The sequence below is a fragment of the Prionailurus bengalensis genome, chromosome D3 (assembly GCF_016509475.1).
Source record: "Prionailurus bengalensis isolate Pbe53 chromosome D3, Fcat_Pben_1.1_paternal_pri, whole genome shotgun sequence".
Lineage (NCBI taxonomy): Eukaryota > Metazoa > Chordata > Mammalia > Carnivora > Felidae > Prionailurus > Prionailurus bengalensis.
This window is the reverse complement of record NC_057356.1, coordinates 25,657,346-25,679,898: the sequence shown is the minus strand read 5'-3', so window position 1 is coordinate 25,679,898 and position 22,553 is coordinate 25,657,346. Positions and strand designations below refer to the sequence as shown.

The 22,553-nt window shown below is 50.2% G+C and overlaps 1 protein-coding gene across 2 annotated transcripts; it reads left to right on the top strand.

Moving 5' to 3' along the window:
- The first annotated feature begins 3,466 nt into the window (after window positions 1-3,466).
- On the top strand, window positions 3,467-12,167 carry CRYBA4 (crystallin beta A4). Of its 2 annotated transcripts, none has more exons than XM_043558050.1 (6): window positions 3,467-3,524; window positions 4,071-4,121; window positions 4,747-4,865; window positions 6,490-6,631; window positions 10,117-10,259; window positions 11,836-12,167. In XM_043558050.1, the coding sequence occupies exons 2-6, from the start codon at window positions 4,083-4,085 to the stop codon at window positions 11,981-11,983; spliced, it is 591 nt and encodes a 196-aa protein (XP_043413985.1). In that variant the 5' UTR covers window positions 3,467-3,524; window positions 4,071-4,082; the 3' UTR covers window positions 11,984-12,167. The 2 variants fall into 2 exon arrangements, with proteins under 2 accessions (XP_043413985.1, XP_043413984.1); XM_043558049.1 differs by having other exon boundaries at window positions 3,488-3,524; window positions 4,075-4,121.
- The last annotated feature ends 10,386 nt before the right edge of the window (window positions 12,168-22,553 follow it).

Below are 22,553 nucleotides of genomic sequence, written 5' to 3'. Positions count from 1 at the left end.
CCCCCACTGCCCCCTCCCTGCCCTAAGCTGACCCCGGGGACAGAGCTGGTGGCCAGGAACACGACTGCCATCTGGGAGCTTCTTTGGGGAAACCCCGAACCCCACTCCCTTCTTGTCCTCTGCTGGATCCCAGCACTGGCACAGAGGCACCCCCAGTCAATTTGGGGGGGACCAAATGGTCCCACCAATGACTCATGATGCAAGCTGGGGCACAGGGGGAAATAGGGGAACCAGGGTGAGGGAGAGAACCAGGGTGACTGGCTGGGAGAAGTGGAGAGGCACAGAGAGAGACGGAGACAGAAATGCAGAGCAGCAGTGGGGGAGACGGACGGTGAAGGGGAAGAGACAGAAGGCAAAATAGAGCAAGAAAAACTCAGAAAAACGGAACAGACACCAGAAGTCACATCTTCCAATTCCTTCCTTTTGCAAACGGGGAGACTGAGGCCCAGCCGGAACAGGTGACTTCCCCAAGGTCACGGAGGGTGAGCACATGGTACTGCTGGGGGGGGAAACTGCTGAGCTGGGTCAGCCTGCAGCCTGGCCCCCTGGCCCCAGGTAGTGGTGACAGCATGGGTTCCTGCCCCCTGTGTGGGGGGTCCAGGGACCCAGGCCCCACGGAACTCAGCTCCGCCTGGAGATCACGCTGGCCTGGGGCCAGCTCTGCCGGCTGCCCCTCCACCCCCCCACCCAACGTCCCCTCACTTCCCAGCCTCTCTCTCAGCCTTTCATCCTTGGCCAAGGCCTAGGAGGGGGGGCAGGAACCACAAGATGGGGCAGCCACTGGAACAGGGGCCAAGATGCCTGCGGCTGGGGTGGGGGGCGGGGGGAACCACCCACAGGTCTGGGCTTCAAGGCCAGGCTGTCTGGGAGAGTTCCATGCTCCCTCGTGGCAATGGGCCCCCTGCCAAAGAGTGGGGGTAGAGGTAGGGGATGGCCCCCCATGCTGGGTGGCTACACCCTGAGCATTTTTACTGACTTGGGTCCCGTAAGCCTCACTATGAGGGGCTGTCTCTGGGATGCATCCTGTTTACAGATGAGGAAACCAAGGCAAATCCTTTTCTCCATTCTCAGCCTGGGAGCTCATCCATGAAATGGAATTGGGAGTTACTTCTTTTTAATTCTTCAACCCAAGCTCTTGAAAGCAATGTACTCCTGCTTTTCCATGAAGAATTCTTGTATTCATGTATATAGTGATATATATTCATGTATATTCATGATGTATATTAATGATGTATATTCATGTATATTCATGTATATCTTGTATTCATGTATATAGTGATGTATATTCATGTATATAGTGATATATATATGTCAAAGTTTATTTATTTATTTTGAGGCAGAACGCATGAGCAGGGGAGGAGCAGAGAGAGAGGAAGAGAGAAAGAATCCCAAGCAGGTTCCGCACTGTCAGCGCAGAGCCTGACTTGGGGCTCGAACTTACGAACCTTGAGATCATGCATGACCTGAGCTGAAATCAAGAGTTGGACGTTTAACCCACTGAGCCGCCCAGGCGCCCCCCCCCCCCCCCGACGAAGAATTATTTAATAGGAAGTCATTTTTGCAGCTTTATTGAGCTGTAATTGACACATAACTTTGTGTAAGTATAAGGTACACAGTGTATTGATTTGATGCACGGGCGTGTGTTGCTGTTTTGTTTTGTTTTGTTTTGTTTTGTTTTGTTTTGTTTGTGCTTGAGAATAGGTAGGATCTACTCTCTTAGCTACGTCCAAGTACGTGATGGAATATCATTAGGTGCAATCATCATGCTAGGTCCCCAGACTTCTTAATCTTACAAGGGGGGTTTGCCCCCTTTGAACAACATCTCCCCGTGTCCCCCATCAGCCAAGCCCTGGAACACCACTTTACTCTCTGTTTCTATGAGGGTTTTTTTTTGTTTTTTTGGCAGATCTCATGTTATATAAGTGATATCATACGATATTTGTGTTTCTCTGTCTATTGCAAATGGCGGAACTTTCTTCTTGCTCATGGCTGAGTCATACCCATGTTTATATGCCACGTCTTGATCCGTTCATCCGTTGGTGGACACTTGGGTTTCCCCCACGTGTTGGCTGTTGTGAATAACACTGCAATAAACACGGGGGTACGGGTATCTTCATAGTAATCACCTTTATTATTAGCAATGATAATGACAGTGAGGAGGTGCATAATGCTTTCTGTGTTTCAGTTCAGGAGCGGCAAGTGTTGTTCGTGGGTAATCACATTTATCTGCACATTACCCCTATCTCTTAGGCTGAGCCCAATTTATTCTTCATACCCATTTTGTACACGGGGAAACTGAGGCTCAGAGAGATTAAGCCACATGCTCAAGTTTTCCAGCCCGTAAAGGGAGGTGCGGACCCAGGCTGATTGGCCGCAGAGGTTGCGTCCCTGGCCTTTTATCTTTCGTGATAGCCCTTCATCAGAGTCATGCATTTGATAAGGCTACCTCTAACCAGCCCTGGAGGGAGTTAATGTTGCCATTTTGTAGGCCATGAACTTGAGATCAGACATCCTCCAGGTCACCCAGATGTTAAGAGGCAGGGCTGGATTTCACCCAGAGCGATCTGGTTTCCAGCCACACTCGTTCTCCGCTGTCAGTGGCCCCTCTTGGGTCAGCCCTCGGAGGGTGGGAGTGTGGGGACGGGTTACCCAAAGCAAATCTTACCCCCCCTGGATATCTGACAGGTTTATTTGCACAGCAGCGTTCACACCCACCAGCTCCTTTATTCTGCCTACAGAACCATCTGGACTCCTCTTTGAACTCTGTGGGTCCTGGAGATCTTGGCCCCTGCCTGCCTTTCGTGCTGGGCTCCCTCTTTCAGGGTCCGGGAACTCCAGCTCAATTGGGCTACTGGCTCTTCCTCGCACATATGCTCCCAAGTTCCCACCTCTACACTTTGCTTAGAAAAAGCATTCCCTGGAGCTCACTTTGTATACATCCTCCTCGCCCTTCAGAGTCTTGTGTCTGCCTTCAGAGTCTTGCTAAATGCCACCTCTGACATGAAGCCTTCCCTGATTACCCCTACTGGAAGAGGAGGGGGTGGGGGAGGAGGAAATGTACAGACATTTGATGAACGTTTTCCCTGTGGTAGGCATGTTACATAACCTCACAATAACCCCGTGATATAGTTTATTCTTGTCCCGTTTTATAGGCAGAAATGGAGGCGAAATGACCTGCCCCAGGTCACACGGCTAGGAAGGGTGAGGGTTTTGGACTCCTTGTCCAGTGCTCATTCTCCTGCTCCAATCAGGAGTCTCATGGAGCTGATTAAGGTAGAACTTCCCCTTCTTCTCTTCTTCATGGCTGATCCCTGAGGGAGGCCACCTGACCCTCTCCCTTCCAGCTGTAGGCAACGCTGCTGACACCTCTCAGTTGGGACTTCAGCCAGGACTGGCTTTTGTTTCGGCGGCTCACATGCTGAGTCCGAGCTTTGTCTCCCAGGGGCCCTCTCCCCTCCCTGCCTATAAGAGCCTGACCTCGGCTGGTCCCCGCATGTTCTGGCATATTCTCTGGGTCCGTCTTGGTAAGTCCCAGGCTTGGAGAAAGGGTGGGATCCACGTTCCGAGCGAGCACTGGTGGGAGGTGGGGAGGCCAGGTCTCCCATCCTGGGGATGTCACTGTGCCATGCTGAAGGTCATCCTCACCTTAACCAAGGTCAGGCCCCAGACATCAAGGCCAATACCTACTACCTTCATTTAAAAGCAGAATTATTCCTACAGTCCCGTTGCCTCAATGGCCACCCTGAGAGTCGCCTCTTTGGGTCAGGTGTCCTCTTGCAGGGAGGGGGCTCTCTCAAACTTAGCACGCTGGCATTTGCTAGAGTGATGCATCCCACTGGCAGCCGCGGAGAATTTCCCGTAGTGAGCAGATAAATTAATACCGAGCAGGGCTCAGAGGCAATGGGACCCGGAATGGTGAGTTGTGAGATGGTGTGTAGAATGGGAAGAGGAGAGGGCCCCGTCGCATCTGGACGCCATCTGGCTCCCGACCCTGCCCAAACGAGACTGTAGCATCCAGAGGGACAGCGGAGGGGCGGGCCAGAAGCTTATCATGGTCTTCTCTTGCCTAGGAAGCTGGCAACATGGCCCTGCAGTGCACCAAGACCACAGGACATTGGAAGGTAGGCAGACCCACAGGGTGCTGTCTGAGGAGTGGGGGTGGGGCCGCAGAGATGGGCGACCCCCTCGGTCCTCCTCCCCTGAATCCCCACCTCACGCTGGGGCCATGTTATGAGAGCCCATTTTGTAGAGCATGCAATCAAGGCCCAAAGAGGGGAACGGGCTGGCCCAAGGTTACACACAGGGGTCTCGAATCGCACTTGGGTCTTCTGGCCCCCAGATTTAACCGTTACACAGTGGCAAACAGGTGACTGCACACAGTCTCTGGGCACGGTTTCTTCGGCCTCCTCTGTGTTAAAATGCGTTTGTTTCCAAATCAGCCTTTAAACACCTAGAGGGTCCACAGAAGAGTCCAGATATAGCGATGGTCTTGAGACACTGGAAAATCTGGCCGGCATCTCCAGGTGGCAAAAAATAGGTGGCGCTGAGCTGAGACCACCCCTTGGCGGGGTCTGTGCTTTCCAGGGTGCGGCCCTCGCCCTCTTCACCCACCTGGCTCCCGGAGACATCTGAGTTTGCGATCCCTGCCCCACCCCCGCCCCCTAGGCCTGGGGTGAGGTCCTCGTCCCTCACCCCCCCCACCGGACTCTGATTGAGGCTGGTCTCCACCTTTTCCCTCTGTCACAGATCGTGGTGTGGGATGAAGAGGGCTTCCAGGGCCGGAGGCATGAGTTTACGGCAGAGTGCCCCAGCGTGCTGGAGCTTGGCTTTGAGACTGTGCGATCTTTGAAAGTGCTGAGCGGAGCGTGAGTCTGGGCTGGGGGTGGCAGGGGCGGATCTGAGTTGGGATGGGGGCAGACAGGAAGGGATCTAGAAAGGGGTGTTCTAGGCCCTAACTTCCCAGACTCTAACGGTACCGGTGTGCCTTCCTTGGGTTTGAAGTGCTGGGGAGTGGTATAAGGTTAAGCAGGTTGTGCACTGCCCAAATGCAGAAGGCAACATTCATGCAGAGCCTGCCCACTGGATGAGGCAGCCCTGTAGGGGCAGATCTTTCGAACCAAGTGTTGGGTCTGAAATGTCCCTCTTTTGTGTAAATTGAAAGCCACATATGGCCATTGGGAACTTATTTGGAGCCAGTGTGACTAAAGGACTGAAAAAATTTTTTAACATTTATTCATTTTTGAGAGACAGGGTGCGACAGGGGAGGGGCAGAGAGAGAGGGAGACACAGAATCTGAAGCAGGCTCCGGGCTCTGAGCTGTCAGTACAGAGCCTGACGCGGGGCTCAAACTCACGGACCGTGAGATCGTGACCTGAGCTGAAGTCAGACCCTTAACCGACTGAGTCACCCAGGCGTCCCCAAAACTAAAATTTTAATTTAACTTAATAGAAGTGTGAATTTAATTAGCTACATGGGGCTAGTGGCTACGAGAGTAGATGGAAGTTTCTAAAAGTTTGGGAAGTAGCTTGAAAGGAGAACAAGGTTCTAAGTGATTCGGAGTCACTTTAGACTATGCCTGTGAGTGCCATGGAGGTCATCTGGGGTGGTATTTATGCACCTCACACCCGGGGAAACACTCTTCTAGCTTCTGCTCTGCACAGATGGGGAACTGAGGGTCAGATGGGAGCGGCGACCTGTCCAGGGCTGTGTCCAGCAAACTGCTAGGCTTTGCCAGGGAGGAGACAATAACCTCAGGTTCATTACTTACATGCGACAGCTTGTTTCTTATGCAGACAGCGAAAGCAAGGGCATCATGGTGGCAGCCGCGTCTCAGGTCCCACAGGATGACGCCAGAAGGGGCCGGGTGACAGCAAGTGCGGTGGGCGCCCCGCTGTTGGGGAGCTGCTCCACGCTTCAGCTGGGGCTCGCTGCTAGACCCTGCAGGGTGGAGGGTGGTGGATAGTCCCATGTCTCAAGGGACCCCGAGAGTAATCGTCTCATGGAAGCCTTCTCAAGAAAGGGAGGTGGGTGGGAATGGTCCTTGGCCGCTCCTCACAAGACTGCCTGTCTCCCCGCATTCCTGGAGGATCACAAGGAATCCCATCAAGGCTTAGGTCAGCCTGTGATCAAGCCGTGTCTCCACGGCCCAGAGGACCGCATGCAAGATGGTCAGGCACCGGCACAGAGCAGTTCCCCCACCCGAGGGACACACAGCAAGGCAGTGGACTACAGGGTCTGGACTAGGTTTCTTCACCTGAGCACAGTGGGTGTCCGGAGCCGGATACTTGTGTTATGGGGGCTGTCCTCTGCGTTCGGGATGTGTCGCAGCATGTCTAGCCTCTACCTGCAGACAACCTCTCCTCCCTCCTCCCAGCGTGACAACTAAAAATGCCTCTAGACGTTATTCAATGCTCCTAAATGATAACCACTGATCTTGCACTTGGGGCGAATGGTCTCTTACCTCCTGCTCTCTCTGCCCTCTGTCTGCAGGTGGGTAGGTTACGAGCACGCTGGCTTCCAAGGGCAGCAGTACGTGCTGGAGCGGGGCGAGTATCCGTCCTGGGATGCCTGGAGCGGCAACACTGCCTACCCAGCCGACAGGCTCACCTCCTTCCGACCGGTGACCTGCGCTGTGAGTCCCGCCACCACCTCGTCCCAGTGGGGACTTGGGAACAGAATATGCCAGAGTTCACATCCTCTTGTCACTTAAAAAAATTTTTTAACATTTATTTATTTTTGAGAGAGAGAGAGAGAGAGAGAGAGAGACAGACAGAGAGACAGAGAGAGAGCATAAGTGGGAGAGGGGCAGAGAGAGAGGGAGACACCGAATCCGAAGCAGGCTCCAGGCTCCGAGCTGTCAGCACAGAACCCAACACGGGGCTCAAACTCACTGACTGTGAGATCATGACCTGAGCCAAAATTGGACGCTTAACCCACTGAGCCACCCAGGCACCCCCATCTTCCTGTCACTTCCGTGTGACATGGCTTCCCTTCCTTCTCTGAGCCTCAGTTTCTTCATCTGGAAGTGGGGCCATTTCGTGGGGAAGAAGAATGGGTAACATCTGGACAGAGACAGGTGCAAACGTTGTGCCCTTGGCGACTTTGGTTAAGATTTGAGCCTCTGTGTGTTTGGTGCCCCTCTTTTCATGACTCGGGGATACTGGCAGATAAGATGGGGAGGAAGGTTCTATTTCTTGCTCCTGATTCCTTACCAGTGTTTCTGACTGTATGCTTTAGCTACTGTTTATGGAGTCGGGGGTGGAGGTGGGCACCGTTATCCCCATCTTATAGACGAAACAGCCAAAGCTCGAAAAGGTGTATTGTTTTTCTCCAAAGGCAACTTTTATTAATTTAAAAATCATTGATCATCCAGAGTTCAGGAAAACACCTGATATGGCAGAGTAAGAAAAGTCTCTTATCTCCACACCTCTGAGACAGAAGCCCGGTGGTAAAGGTGCTGGAGACTTCCTTTGGTCTTGTTTGTTACCCACAGATTCTGCCTGTCCCAATCGATACTGACATCTGTGTCTGTATCTGTACGCCTATATTGTCTATATCTCTGTATCTAGGCCCACTCGTAACTTTGTTATAAAGATGGAATCACAACGAACGTCAGGCTTGGAAGCCAGCTTTTCTCCCTGGGCAAATACATCACAGTCATCCTCCTGGGTGATGAAATCTCTTTGACAGCATCGCTGTTCATGGCTCCCTAGTGTCTCAGGGTGTGAGTAAACTCATTTGCTCATGTATTTATTCCACAATGGCCCAGGCGCTGTGCCGATATAGGGACCCATGGTGGACTGTGGCAGATGCTATCCCTGATTTCACACAGTTTACAGCTTCCGATTTCATTTTGCCCTCCAAACGAACCTGACAAGGAGAGGAGGTTAGCTTCATTTTAGGGGTACGGCCAAAGGGGAGAAACGTTGTGTGACATGTCCAAGCTGGTACATGGAGAGTCAGGATTTGAACCCAGATCTCAACAGTCCTCTTCTTACCTCCGTCTACCACTGGATCCCCTGGTGGGATGTTCAGGTTGATCCTTCTTTTTCTCTTTTACTTTCCTTTCCTTTTCCTTTCCTCCCTCCATCTCTTTCTTTCTTTCTTTCTTTTCCTTTCCTCCCTCCCTTTCTTTCTTTCTTTCTTTCTTTCTTTTCTTTCTTTCTTTTCTTTCTTTCCCTTTCCTCCCTCCATTTCTTTCTTTCTTTCTTTCTTTCTTTCTTTCTTTCTTTCTTTCTTTCTTTTCCTTTCCTCCCTCCATCTCTTTCTTTCTTTCTTTCTTTCTTTCTTTCTTTCTTTCTTTCTTTCCTTTTCCTTTCCTCCCTCCATTTCTTTCTTTCTTTCTTTCTTTCTTTCTTTCTTTCTTTCTTTCTTTTCTTTCTTTCTTTTCTTTCTTTCCCTTTCCTCCCTCCATCTCTTTCTTTCTTTCTTTCTTTCTTTCTTTCTTTTCCTTTCCTCCCTCCATCTCTTTCTTTCTTTCTTTCTTTTCTTTCTTTCTTTCTCTTTCTTTCTTTCTTTCTTTCTTTCTTTCTTTCCTTTTCCTTTCCTCCCTCCATCTCTTTCTTTCTTTCTTTCTTTCTTTCTTTTCCTTTCCTCTCTCCATCTCTTTCTTTCTTTCTTTCTTTCTTTCTTTCTTTCTTTTCTTCCTCTTTTTCTTTCTTTCTTTCTTTCTTTCTTTCTTTCTTTCTTTCTTTTCCTTTCCTCCCTCCATTTCTTTCTTTCTTTCTTTCTTTCTTTCTTTCTTTCTTTCTTTCTTTTCCTTTCCTCCCTCCATCTCTTTCTTTCTTTCTTTCTTTCTTTCTTTCTTTCTTTCTTTTCCTTTCCTCCCTCCATCTCTTTCTTTCTTTCTTTCTTTTCCTCCCTCCATCTCTTTCTTTCTTTCTTTCTTTCTCTTTCTTTCTTTCTTTCTTTCTTTCTTTCTTTCTTTCTTTTCCTTTCCTCCCTCCATCTCTTTCTTTCTTTCTTTCTTTTCCTTTCCTCCCTCCATTTCTTTCTTTCTTTCTTTCTTTCTTTCTTTCTTTTCTTTCTTTCTTTTCTTTCTTTTCCTTTCCTCCCTCCATCTCTTTCTTTCTTTCTTTCTTTCTTTCTTTCTTTCTTTCTTTCTTTTCCTTTCCTCCCTCCATCTCTTTCTTTCTTTCTTTCTTTCTTTCTTTCTCTTTCTTTCTTTCTTTCTTTCTTTTCCTTTCCTCCCTCCATCTCTTTCTTTCTTTCTTTCTTTCTTTTCCTTTCCTCCCTCCATCTCTTTCTTTCTTTCTTTCTTTCTTTCTTTTTCTTTCTCTTTTTCTTTCTTTCTTTCTTTCTTTTCCTTTCCTCCCTCCATTTCTTTCTTTCTTTCTTTCTTTCTTTCTTTTCCTTTCCTCCCTCCATCTCTTTCTTTCTTTCTTTCTTTCTTTCTTTTCCTTTCCTCCCTCCATCTCTTTCTTTCTTTCTTTCTTTTCCTCCCTCCATCTCTTTCTTTCTTTCTTTCTTTCTCTTTCTTTCTTTCTTTCTTTCTTTCTTTCTTTTCCTTTCCTCCCTCCATCTCTTTCTTTCTTTTCTTTCTTTCCCTTTCCTCCCTCCATTTCTTTCTTTCTTTCTTTCTTTCTTTCTTTCTTTCTTTCTTTTCTTTCTTTCTTTTCTTTCTTTTCCTTTCCTCCCTCCATCTCTTTCTTTCTTTCTTTCTTTCTTTCTTTCTTTCTTTCTTTTCCTTTCCTCCCTCCATCTCTTTCTTTCTTTCTTTCTTTCTTTCTTTCTTTTTCTTTCTTTCTTTCTTTCTTTCTTTCTTTCTTTCTTTCTTTTCCTTTCCTCCCTCCATCTCTTTCTTTCTTTCTTTCTTTCTTTTCCTTTCCTCCCTCCATTTCTTTCTTTCTTTCTTTCTTTCTTTCTTTCTTTCTTTCTTTCTTTCCGTTCCTTTCCTTCCTCCCTTCCTCCTTTCCTTCCTTTCTTTTTCTTTGTGTACATTTCTGGAAAGGCAAATGCTATACCCTTGTAAGGTTTCTGGTGCTTGCTGCCTTACTGCCCTTCCAAAACATTTGCAAGGAAGGCTGATGGGGGTGGGGGTCAAGGGCAGGGGCTTAGCAGGGGCTCCTTGGTTCTCAGCTGGGTGTCTGGTGGCCTGACAGTTTCCTTTGCCTACAGAACCATCGTGACTCGAGGCTGACCATCTTCGAGCAAGAGAACTTTCTGGGCAGGAAAGGCGAGCTGAGTGATGACTACCCCTCCCTCCAGGCCATGGGCTGGGATGGCAATGAAGTGGGCTCCTTCCATGTCCACTCGGGGGCGTAAGTGAATCCAAGGCTCTGCCTGGCGGGGAAGGAGAGGCTGTTGGGTGGGACAGGGACATCTCTTGTGAAAACTGTGTGCTGGGGCTTTGGGGCTCTGACGCTCACAATCCGGAGGAGGACACTCAGGCACAGGGAGGTATCAGGCGGAATTTGTGGGGTTGCAAGTGGCAGATTCCCGTATTAACCTGACATTGTTCCCAAAGGATATTTATTGACCCTTGTAACTAGCTTCAGGCATGGCTGGATCCAGGTGCTACAGCAGGGCTCTCTCTTTCCTGTTCTGTCTGTCTCACTGGGGCTATAATCTCAGGCAAGCTCTCCCCATGCAAAGACAACAGTGAAGCTTCTTACTCCAGCCCGCCCCAGGAAGGGCGCCTCTTTTCAGTGATTCCACCCAACGTTCTCAGAAAGGCTCTCATTGGGCCGATTTGGGTCATGTGCTCAACTCTGAACCAATCGTCATGCTGCAGGAAGGGGGTGGTCTAACTGGCTAGGAACGGTCACATGGTCTTCACCAAATGAGCATTTTCCCACGTTGAGTGGGAGGTAGCGTAGGGTGGCAGGGGTCTCTCCCCAGAAGAGGAGAGAAGGGATGTCCAGCCATAAAGAAAACGGTGTGGCTCAAGCACCGTGTTCCACGTCAGCAGCAGCTGGGTGACCAAATCTAGCCCAGGACGGACTGACCCTTCCCACCCTTTCCCGCAGGGGCTGGCAGGTGAGGCCTGACATGTGAGGTCTTCACTTGGGGAGGACGATACCGCCCCCTTCTAGGCGCCCTTTGGCTCTTGGCAGGGGTGAAGGTGGGAGGGCTTTTGTTTGTTTGGTTTTGGTTTTTGGTTTTAAGTTTTCTCAGGAACGGTCAGAGGATCTTGTTGTGAGTGGGATGAACCTCTTGTGGTTCTTGGGTCCACTTCTCTCTTGCCAAAGAAGAAAGAGAAGCTCAGAAAGTGAGACACTGAGTCTTGACCGGTCCTGAACAATGTAGGGGTCGATGAATTGAAACAACGTAGCCCGTTTCCTTGGAAGGGCTTCTGGCTAAGGAAGGAGGGAAAGGAATAGGATTCCCTCCCTTTCTCCTTCCTTCCTTCCTTCCTTCCTTCCTTCCTTCCTTCCCTCCATAGTTATTAGCCCCTCCTCTGTGCTGGGCATTGCACTAGGAATCAGAAATCCCAATGAACGAGGCACATACACCCCTACACCTAGGAGCTCACCTGCTGGCGGAGGAGGCTGACATTTTACAAATAATCTGATAACTGTCTAATTATACGAGAACTACCCAGGACCCATAAGGGACTGTGTGGCCTGATTTGGAGAGCAAGTCCTCAGAACAAGCTGAGACCCAGAGGATAAATACAACTTGGCGGGGGGCCAGGCAAAGAATGGCTGGAATGGTGTTCTTGGCAGAGGGAACAGCATGATCAAAGGCCCAGTAGTGGGGGGAGCAGGGCACATTCCGGGCACTGAAGGGAGGCCAGGATGGCTGAAATGTGTCTGTAGCGAGTCCCTTCGTCACCCGTGTGCTCACCTCGCTGATGCCTCTCTAGGGTAACCGTCTGCCTCTTCCCTTTCCCAGCTGGGTTTGCTCCCAGTTTCCCGGCTACCGAGGCTTTCAGTATGTGCTGGAGTGTGATCACCACTCGGGCGACTACAAGCATTTCCGAGAGTGGGGCTCGCACGCCCAGACCTTCCAGGTGCAAAGCGTCCGCAGGATCCAGCAGTGAGCAGGGGGGGACCGGCGCTGAGGAGCCAACGCGTGCTTGTCTGGACGGAGGAGCTGTGGTGGTCCTTCCGTGCCCTCTCCTCTGCCTCCCCCTGTGCCCCGTGTGAGCCCAGCACCCATGTGAGCCAGTTCATGCACAGTCAGCACGAAAAACAAAAAGTAATAAAAAAGAAGGTCTAGTGTTAGCTTGTGCTTTCCAACGTTATTAATCCTTTCAAAGAACCAGTCTTTTGCTTGGTTGGCGTGCTTGATCATTTGCCTGCGTCTTCCTTCATTCAGCTTTACTCTTCTCTTCAGTATTTCCTTGCTTCTATTTACTTTGGGTTTACTTTATTCTCCACATCTGTAGCTTCTTCTTTTTTTTTTTAAATGTCTATTTATTTTTGAGAGAGACACAGAGTGCAAGCAGGGGAGGGGCAGAAACAGAGAGGATGACACAGAAGCCAAAGCAGGCTCCAGGCTCTGAGCTGTCAGCGCAGAGCCCAACGCGGGGCTTGAACTCGGGAACAGCGAGATCATGACCTTAGCCGAAGTCAGATGCTCAACTGACGGAGCCACCCAGGTGGCCCCACATCTGTAGCTTTTAAGGGTAGTCTCTTGGGTCATTAATTTTGGGCCCTGTTCCCCACCCCCTGCCATATATTCATTTAGAGCTATCAATTGCCCTATGAGCACAGCTTTGGATGCTCCCCCCAGATTTGAATTGGACGTGTCTCCATTATCATTCAGTCGGGTATTTTCTGTTTTCCCTTGTGATTTCTTCTTTGACCCATGGGTTCTTTAATAAGAACATGCCTTTAATAAAGGCATGTTATCCCTTTGGGATTTTCTAGATATTTTATTGTTATTGCTCTGTTATCAAGTCCCTGTGGTCAGAGAATACAGTGTATGAGATTTCAACACCCATGCTCTCTTTGGCAGTACACATACTAAAATTGGAACGATATAAGATTGCAAGACTTTGAAATGAATCCAGACTTATTTTATCGTCCAGCAAATGGTCTGTTTTGGATAAACTTGGATGTATACTTGAGAATTGTTTAAGGTTTGCAGTTGTTGGGTATAGCGTTCTGTCAGTGTCGATTAGGTCAAGCTGAGGTTGGTTAGTGTTTTTGGCAAATGCGGGTTAGATTTTTGTATATTTTTGCTGATTTTATTTTATTAAAAAAAATTTAATGCTTATTTTTGAGAGAGAGAGAGAGAGAGAGAGAGAGAGAGAGAGGCAGAGCACGAGCAGGGGAAGGACAGCAAGAGAGCGAGACACAGAATCTGAAGCAGGCTCCAGGCTCTGAGCTGTCAGCACAGAGCCCGATGCGGGGCTCGAACTCACAAATCTCGAGATCGTGACCTGAGCCCGAGTCAGTTACCTGACTGAGCCACCCAGGCGCCACTTTGCTGATTTTTTTAACTCAGATTTTTATCAATCACTGAGAGAGGGTTGTTAATATCTCCTACTATAACCTGGATTTATCTGTTTCTCCCTTTAGTTTTATCCATTTTTGTTTCCTGATTTTTTTCTTTTTTCCAGAATGTTGATACTCTGTTATTAGGTGTGTGTGTATGTGTGTGTGTGTGCGCGCGTGTGTGTGTTTTCTTAAAACTAATCTGTTCATCCAACATGAGGCTTGAACTCACAACCCTGAGACAAAGAGTCACATGCTGCACCAACAGAGCCAGCCAGGCACCCGTCTGTGAACTTACATTGATGATTGCTATCTTCCTGCTAAATTGTTCCTAGTACACAAGTGTTTTATTTTTTATGTTTTTAATGTTAACTTATTTTTGAGAGAGAGAGAGAGTGTGAGTGAGCCGGACGGCCAGCCAGTGGGGGAGGGCCAAACAGAGGGACAGAGGATCCCAAGCAGGCTCTGTGCCCAGTGAGTGCAGAGCCTGACCTGAGCTGAAATCAAGTGACTGAGCCACCCAGGCGCCCCCTTAGTTTGTGTTTTTTAAAGCCACGTGTGAAGGGGGCCAGTTCTCTCCCCTAGCAACATTTCTCATATTCCTTTTGTCTTTACCCGGTTCCTTCTCACATACTACCCTAAAGTCCTCTACCCTCCAAGGGAGGTCTCTGAAACAAAAAAATAAACTCCCTTTCCGTGCTCTCTCCGGCTCTCTCCCCACCCCTGGGTTCTTTATTATGTAGATTGCCTTAACAGTCATAAGCCCTCTGGCTCTTTTTTCCGGAGTGTCTTCCTTTGCTGTAAGTCAGTCGGACAGAGACCGGACAGGGTGGGGTCCGAGCCGCCTGCTGGAAAAGATAACATTATCCGGCTCCGGAAGGGGAGGGATGTGTTTGGGAACATTTGTTCTTGGGTAATTCTTAACCCCTCGTTGGATCATCCCGTTCATTCAGACCAGCATTTGTTGGGGTCCCTCTGCGCGCCAGGCCCCCCAGGGAGTGGTAAACAAGGCACGTGAAGTCCTTACTCTCAGATGAACCCACCATGGGTTACAATGTCCTGGGAGAGTGGGGGGAGCCTGTGGGCTGCCGGGCTGGGATGGGTAAGAACGACTCTGGGGCAGGTGATAGGAGATGGGTGGGGGGCGAAGACCCTCCTGGGTGCTTATTTCTACGACCGCCTCTTGTCTGAACTTGATCCCTGAATGTCCAACTGCCTCCCGGGCACCTCCACGTGGACGTCCAAACGCGCATTGCAAACAGCTCATCAAAACAGAAGCTAGCGGTTCCAGCTGGGATCCATAACATGTCTCTTTCTCACTCCCTAATCCAATCCATTGCAAATCCTGCAGGCTGTCCTTGCAAACTGTACCAGAATCCAATCACTTCTTACCATCCCCACTGGGTCCAAGCCACCCCCCTCCCCTGCCACCCACCCCATGTAGTTTCACGTCCCAGGTCAAAACCAGAGCGTTCACACCCGTCATCAGGTCTGAGGCGCCAGTATGTGGCCCGGAGAGTGATGCCAGGTGGCTAAGAGTGGGAGGTGAGGGGGGGCACCCGGGGGGCTCAGTCAGTTAAGCAGCTGACTTTGGCTCAGGTCACGATCTCGCGGTCCATGAGTTCGAGCCCCACGTCGGGCTCTGTGCTGACAGCTCAGAGCCTGGAGCCTGTTTCAGATTCTGTGTCTCCCTCTCTCTCTGCCCCTTTCCAACTTGCGTTCTCTCTGTCTCTCTCTCTCTAAAAAATAAAGATAAAAAAATTAAAAAAGAAAATGGAAGGAAAATGGACCTTGTCACTCCTTTGCTCAAAAGCCTCTCCTCCTCCCCACAAAACAACACAAAACACAACACAGCACAACAGCATCTTTCTAGTTAACCGGCTGGCCGTCACCTGCCTCTCCCATGGCCCGTCTCACCCCCTGTCCCTCCAGTGAGTCTTCCTCGAACATGCCAAGGGCATCTTGCTTGCTGTTTGCCAGAACAGAGCCCTGCAAAATGGCAGCTTCAGCAACGGATAGGTATTTCTGGCTGTCCTGGAGGTTGATGTCCAAAATCAAGGTGCCATCAGAGGTGGTTTCTGGTGAGGCCTCTTTCCTTGGCTCGCAGGTGGCTGCTTCCTGTCTGTCCTCACCTTTCCTCTGTGTGTGCGCCCCAGGTGTCCCTTCCTTTTTTTGGAAGGACCCAGTCCTATTGGGTTAGGGCTCCACCTCAATGGCCCAACTTAATCACCTCTTTAAAGACCTTTTCTCCGAATTCGGTTACTTCTGAGGTCCTGGGGTTGGGACTCGGACGTATGAATTCTGGGGGGAAGCATTTCAGTCCACAATACCAGGTTTATTCCCCACAAGTTGAGGATCTTTGGGTTCTTGTTGTTTCCTGTTCCCTTAGATATTTCCCGCCAACCCCCCGCCCCCTTCACCTAGGGTCAAAGGTTCATAAACTGTCAGACCTGGAAGGAACCTTCTATATCAAATCTAGTGTTTCACAACCTTTTCTTCATTATTGTCCTACCCCCACTCCAAAAGTCTTTCTTAGACATTCTTTTCCTGATTGTCACCCCACCGTGAAATTTTAATCCAATTTTATATTACAACTTAATACAAATTTGTGGCACAAGTTATATTACAATTTAATACAAAGCTATATCAGAATTTTAATATAATGTGTATCTGTGTATGTCTTATATGTGTATCTGTGCTTTATATATAAAAAGAATTAAGGTTGTTTTGTTTGTTTGCTCCCAAAGAACCATTTTCACCTCCTTCCTGGGGGTGCTACTGCCCCCGTGAGAATGTATAATCCCTCACCAGCATTTCTCACAGACCTAGAACAAACAATCCTAAAATTTGTATAGGACCAGAAAAGACCCCAAATAGCCAAAATAATTTTGAAAAAGAAAACCGAAGGGGCGCCTGGGTGATTCAGTCAGTTATGCGTCTGACTTCGGCTCAGGTCATGATTTCGCACTCTGTGGGTTCAAGCCCCGCATCGGGCTCTGTGCTGACGGCTCAGAACCTGGAGCCTGCTTCGGATTCTGTGTCTCCCTCTCTCTCTGCCCCTCCCTGCTCACACTCTGTCTCTCTCTCTCAAAAAAAAATAGACATTTAAAAAATTAAAAAAAAAAAAAGAAAAAAGAAAAAGACCACAATTCCAGGCTTTAAGCTATACTACAAAGCTGTAATCATCAAGACAGTATGGTATGGGCACAAAAGCAGACACAAAGATCAATGAACAGAATAGAGAACCCAGAAATGGACCCACTGATGTATGGTCAGCTAATCTTTGATGCAGCAGGAAAGAGTATCCAATGGAAAAAGGACAGTCTCTTCAGCAAATGGTGCTGGCAAAACTGGACAGGGTCACGCAGAAGAATGAACCCGGACCACTTTCTCACATCATCTCATCCTTTGTTTACCTGCAGGGAAATGGAAACTTCAGGAGGGATAGGGACTTGCTCAAGGACATACAATGCGTGAGAGGCAAAGCCGGGATTAGAACACAGACTTGCTGATATTGTCCAACTGCCAATATCACTCATTCATTCATTCATTCATTCATTCATTCAACAAACATGTATCAAATATCTACAATGTGCCAAACTCTACTATAGGTTCTAAGGATCAAACAGGGAAGGAAACAGACAAAAATCCCTTCTTTTAAGGGATATCAATTTGAGTTGGGGGGACACGGATGTTCTCCCCATATCTCCACAGTCCTCCAGTTAAGAGTCGTCAAAGACCATTTGGTAGATGCTGTTACATTGTTCCTTGAAAAAAAAAATGACGTCGAAAAGGCATGGGCATCACTGGTGTCTGTTTTGCAGCCCTTCGCCAAGCCTGCGATAGTTTATTGTGCGTTGTGACTCTCTGGAAGGGAGAATGGAGTATTCAGACTTTCCCAAACTAATTTGACCACACAACAATTATTATTATTATTATTTTAAATGTTTATTTATTTATTTTTGAGAGACAGAGAGAGCAGGTGGGGAGGGACAGAGGGAGAGGTGAGAGAGAGCGTCCCAAGCAGGCTCCATGCTGTCAGCACAGAGCCCAGCACAGGGCTCGAACTCACGAACTGTGAGATCATGACTGAACCAGAAATCAAGGGTTGAACGCTTAACTGACTGAACCACCCAGGCACCCCAACACACAACTATTATTATTATTATTATTATTATTATTATTTTGGCAGAGCATCTTGCATGATGAGCGACTTGAGTAACACAGGTGGGAAATGCTCAACTTAGCCACGACAGTCAATCACAACCTAGTATAAGTTAGTTGGCAGGTTTGGGTCCTGCCATTCAGCAGGGCTTTAGGAAATGGACTGCGGAAGAACTGGGTGCTGCTGTTGATGCAGGGGTGCTGTCCGGGAAGTGGCCTCATGGTCAGTCCTAGGGAATAGGCATTAGGAAGACATAGGAGGGGGGAAATTTTAGAGAAGGTAATGAAGTCAGTCTCAGATTCTGAGGCTTTGCTAAGGCCTGGGATGGGGGCTGGGCCTGGCCGCCATCTTCCAACCAGATATGTCCTCGCCCAGAGCCCCCGAGACCCTGCAAGGCACTGGATGCAGGGGTCTGTACCCCTACAGCAGTGCCCGCCATAAAGGGGCAGCTGTCTGACCCTGACAGGTGTGGGTTGACTACCAGCCTCTGGGGAAGCGGCCGTCACAGCCCTGGGTTTGCATCTTGGGCTTACCAGGTTGTGGCCTCAGTTTCCTCCTCTGTTAACTGGGAACACACAAGACCCACATCTTTGCTTGTGAGAAGTGAAATGATGTATGACACGCGCCTATCCCCATAACATGTACGAGGTATGGTAGGTGACACTGTGACAGTTGGAAACTGTTGGCATTATTCTACTTCTCTGTCCTTTTCCTTTGACACCTCCCATCACTGCCTTCATCCCCTGCCTTGGGCACACCTTCCTCATAATGATGATAAAGATAATATCGATGATACATACTATGTTGGTTCAATTCACGTGTCATAAAATTGAAATCTCACAGCAACTCCTTGACATCATTATTATTCCTTTAAAACCCATCAGAATCTTGAGGGTCATAGGCTCAGAGAGGTCAAGCAACTTCCCCAAAGCCAACCAGCCTGTAGCAGGATTGAGTTGACCGTGGACTGTGTAAGGTTTGGGGGAAAGATTAAGAGCTGATGGCATTTGTAAGTAGTAAGTCGCAATGCTCCTGTCCTCTCTTAATAGAGTTGAGAAAGTATAGCCCCTAACACTTTAGTATGAATAACTGGGAGCTTTCTACTCTATCATAGGAAAGTCTTAGGTTCCTGGGGGACAAAGCAGACCATATTTGCTGAATGAATGAAAGAATGAATGGATAGGGGAGGCTCATTAGAATTCAATGGCAGGCCTGTGAAGAACCAGCTGGAGTCCAAGCCCAGAGTGGGGCTGGCAACCCAAAAAAATGGTACCCCAGATGTGAGATGACGGCTGGAGTGACAGGCACTAATGAGACAATTTGTCAGGGGTGAGCTTGGGAGGGGAGGAAAGAGAGCATGAAATTATTTTTCATCTCTTGCCAGGAGACCAATTTTCTTAGGTTATAAAGGCAAAGGGAACTTGAATTATTGACACGATTTGGCCAGAGGTGGTGGTAAGTGCAGAATACCCATCGTCCAGAGCAGCGCAGTCAGCCGGCAGGACGGACCGCAGAGTCTGGAACAGCGGAATACAGACGGGCGTCCTCTGGGCGCATAGAGGAGGGGAGGGGGCTGGTCCAGAGCCACACAGCAAACACCACCCACGTCGCTGCTCCCTCTTGCTTCGTCACCCGGAAGCGAGCGTGGGGCAGAGGGTGACAATACGCGCCCGGGTCCGAATCCTGGAGTTTGTCAGCCAAGGTGACCTTCCGGGAGGCCTCTTTGCCCCTCCGCGGAGAGGGGAGAGCCGTCGCTAGGGTTGGGGAGGGGGGGGGACACCTGACACAAGGTCCTTCGCACCCATCACTCGTGCCCTCTCTGCCCCCTCTGGTCCATCCGTCCAGCGCTTTCTCTGGTCTGCACGCTCCTTTCACGGAGTCACGTCCCGGGGAGTAGTGACACTGCGACAACCCTTCGGGTGGAAGCTGTGAGCCAGAGAGGGAAGAGATGGCCTAGAGGGGGGTTAGGGCGAGAAGCTGAAGATCACACACGCTGGGTGTGTTTCCCGGAGGAGGGAGCAACGGAGCGGAGAAGGGGGGTGGGGGGAACAGAGGCTTGTTCCTGCACACCTGTGAGAAGGGAACACCTGTTCGTCACTAACAGGGACCAAAGCAGTGCCCGTGACAGTGACCCAGCCCACGCCGCGGCCCTTTGCGGAAAGGAGAAAGAAAAGCATCTGGGCGCAGAGCCAGGCCCTCACGCATCCATCGGGGCGGAGCTTCCGGCGCCAGGGGTGGGCTGACCCCCCACCTGGTCCCCGGGGGGCGGAGCCCTGTACCTGCCTGCGGGGTGGCGCACGTGGCCAGCCCTGCTTCCTGGGCCTCTGTTTACAGGGACCATAATTACAAGATTAACGGAGGCGAGATATCCTGAGGTGGGAAGGCCCTTCCTCTCCGGGTTGCGCGCCCGTGAATCTTCGGGCAACAGAGCTAGGGGAGGCAGGCCTGTGTGTCGTGACAGCTTCCCCCCAGGGATGGCAGCCGGCCTTTCACGCTTCAGGAGCCTTCAGAAGCTTCTGGGAGGAGCCCCGGGTTCAGTTTAGAGAATTACCGCTTCTCCTTTACGCATCGAATGGGCTCGGGCCACTCGGATCGCAGAGGCCAGAACGTGACCCAGGTCCGGTCAGCAATGGTCACCAGGACTGGGCCAGGGGTGGGCACCTGAGCCAGTTGGAGCCAGGAAGAGCCAGCTCTGGAACTTTGTTGGAAGCATCTGGAAAGGGAAGCTCCCTTTGTGCCGGGCTTGGTAAGTTCTGGGAGGTAAACTTGGGACTTGCCAGCAAAGCCACACTGACAGCAAAGCCAGTGTGGGGGAGAGCGGGGGTCAGAAATGGAGAGAATGAGTCCAACAGTCTGTCCTATTATGCAGGCATCCCATGTGCCTTTTACCACACGGACTGAAACACACTCTCTCCCTGCCTTTTCTTGTTCTTGTTCTTTTTTTGGTTTAAGACATTTGAGGATGGGTTTCTGTCATCGACACTCGAAAAAATCCTGAACGTTTTGACTTCTCCAAACCCCCCTCCCCCGAGGACCTCCCCGCCTCCCGACCCCCCCCCCCCGTTCATCCCCAGCTGGGGGGCCTTGGTGGGCTTTCTGGAAAAGTGGGTCCTTTTTCCCCCCACCCCTGTAGCTCAGAAGCTCTTGGTCCCTCTGGCTATTCCAGGCTTTAGTGACACCCATCTTTCTTGATCCCCATTTCAGGCTCCTCTCCCCTTCCCCGCCACCCTCCCCCCCCCCCCGCACGCATTTTTCACCCCCTTGCTCAGATGAGAAGACTGAGGCAGAGAGCGATGCAGTGCTCAGGTTTGAGCAGAGCTGGGATTCCAACCCAGGACTCCGGCCTCAAGGTCCAGGGCTTTTCCTTATCTCCACCCCCCCCCCCCCCCACCTCCGTGGAGAAGCAGTGCAGCCTGATTTCTTCCTTGAGGTTTAACCAAAAGCCCTGCCCCCACCAGGCTGCGTTCTCAGGCCCCTCCCGTCTTCCAGGCTGCTGGGGGAGCGAACCTGTTCTCGCATTTCGAGAACCCTCCTCCTAAGGTCTGCGCCGCACTGCCACCTGGTGGCAGCGTGCGGGAAACACACGCTCCAAGTCGCTGTCCAAAGACCGCCGCTTTCGACCCTGGAGCAGGGAATGGAGACCGGGGCGCAAGGGACGGTTTCTGGGAAATTGAGGATCTGATATTAGATCAGGGATCCTGACGTTCCGTTTCTGTTTTCGATACCAGGCACGGCCAGGTCTGCAGAACGTGGACACTCACAAAAAGGAATTGCATTCTCTTTTTTTGCATAGGCTGCCAGGGTGCTCAGAAACCCATGTAGAGTCCCTTGGATGATTAGCCACTGGATAGAATCGTGTGTCAGGTATTTGGAAGAGGAACTTAATCCCTGATTCCATATTCTTTTCTCTGGGACTCATTTTTCAATCTTATTTTACATATAATTTTCTGGCTATGCTGAGCTTTCTAAACCACCTTAGCTCCCTCTTTTGGGGGGAGGGTGGGGGAGGGGGACAAAGCAAAGTTACGCATTCAGGAAGAGCTTGCTTACCTCGGGCAAGCTTCGGTCTCCTCCCCTGTAAAGTGAACACAAGAATATCTGCCTTGTAAGGTTTCATGTGGGTTTGAGGAGCCACTCCCTCAGTTAATACTAGTGCCTACCCCATTTCCCACCTTTCCACCCCCCACCCCAACCCCAGGGCTCTTCCCTGCTTGCCTATAGCAGCCAAAGTACAGGGATCCAAAGTACAGATCACTTGGTCACCAGTCCCCCTCTGTGCTCTGCAGGCCAACTGGGTGGCCCTTTCAGAGCCTGGTGCCTGGGATGCAGCCCCTGCCTGCCTCCTGGAGGACTTCCTGGCCTCCAGAACCCCCCACCTCCTGTCTGCAGGCGCCCGTGGCATTCCCAGCTGATTTGCAGAGAGCCAAGATGCATCTCATAAATAAAGAATGTACTGTTCTGCAGACTGGCTGCGGCATGGCCACGCGGGGGTGGGAGAGTCTGGAACAGACAGGAGCCACAGGAGGCAGGGAGGATCGGACAGGGGCTGCGGGTCAGGAAGGGGACGGCGAGAGCCTGGGAAGGTGTAATGGGACCAGGGTGGGGAGGGGGCTTTAGGAGGCCGGGATCCGGATGTAGACTGTTGGGACTGCATCTTGGTTCAGACGCCCTCTAGCTGTGTTTCTTTAGCCTCAGTTTCCTTGTCTGTAACCCGGCAATGGCATCCATCCCTGGCTAGCATCAGGCCAGAACCTGGAAGCCTGTGATGCTTAGTAAGTGTTATTATTTGCTCCAAGCTTCCTTAGCGTCTTCCCCAAGACCTCTGTGTGGCTTCCACTATAGGGAGCAAGCAGAGTGGGGTGAGGACTGCATCTGTGTCTGGGGAGAGGGCCACAACCTATGGGAAAGGGGAGGAAACAGGTAGAGGTGCCCAAAGTGACAGGTGAAGACACAATCACCGCTCACAAGAGGCGGACGAGACCCCAAAAGGGGACTGCGTTTCT

What these genes read in the sequence shown, in the direction of transcription:
- CRYBA4 (XM_043558049.1), top strand. Translation starts at nt 3,494, where the DNA reads ATGTTCTGGCATATTCTCTGGGTCCGTCTTG. An exon ending in TTGAAAGTGCTGAGCGGAGC is followed by an intron (nt 4,866 to 6,489) that starts GTGAGTCTGGGC and finishes CTCTGTCTGCAG; the next exon opens with GTGGGTAGGTTACGAGCACG. An exon ending in TTCCATGTCCACTCGGGGGC is followed by an intron (nt 10,260 to 11,835) that starts GTAAGTGAATCC and finishes TCCCTTTCCCAG; the next exon opens with CTGGGTTTGCTCCCAGTTTC.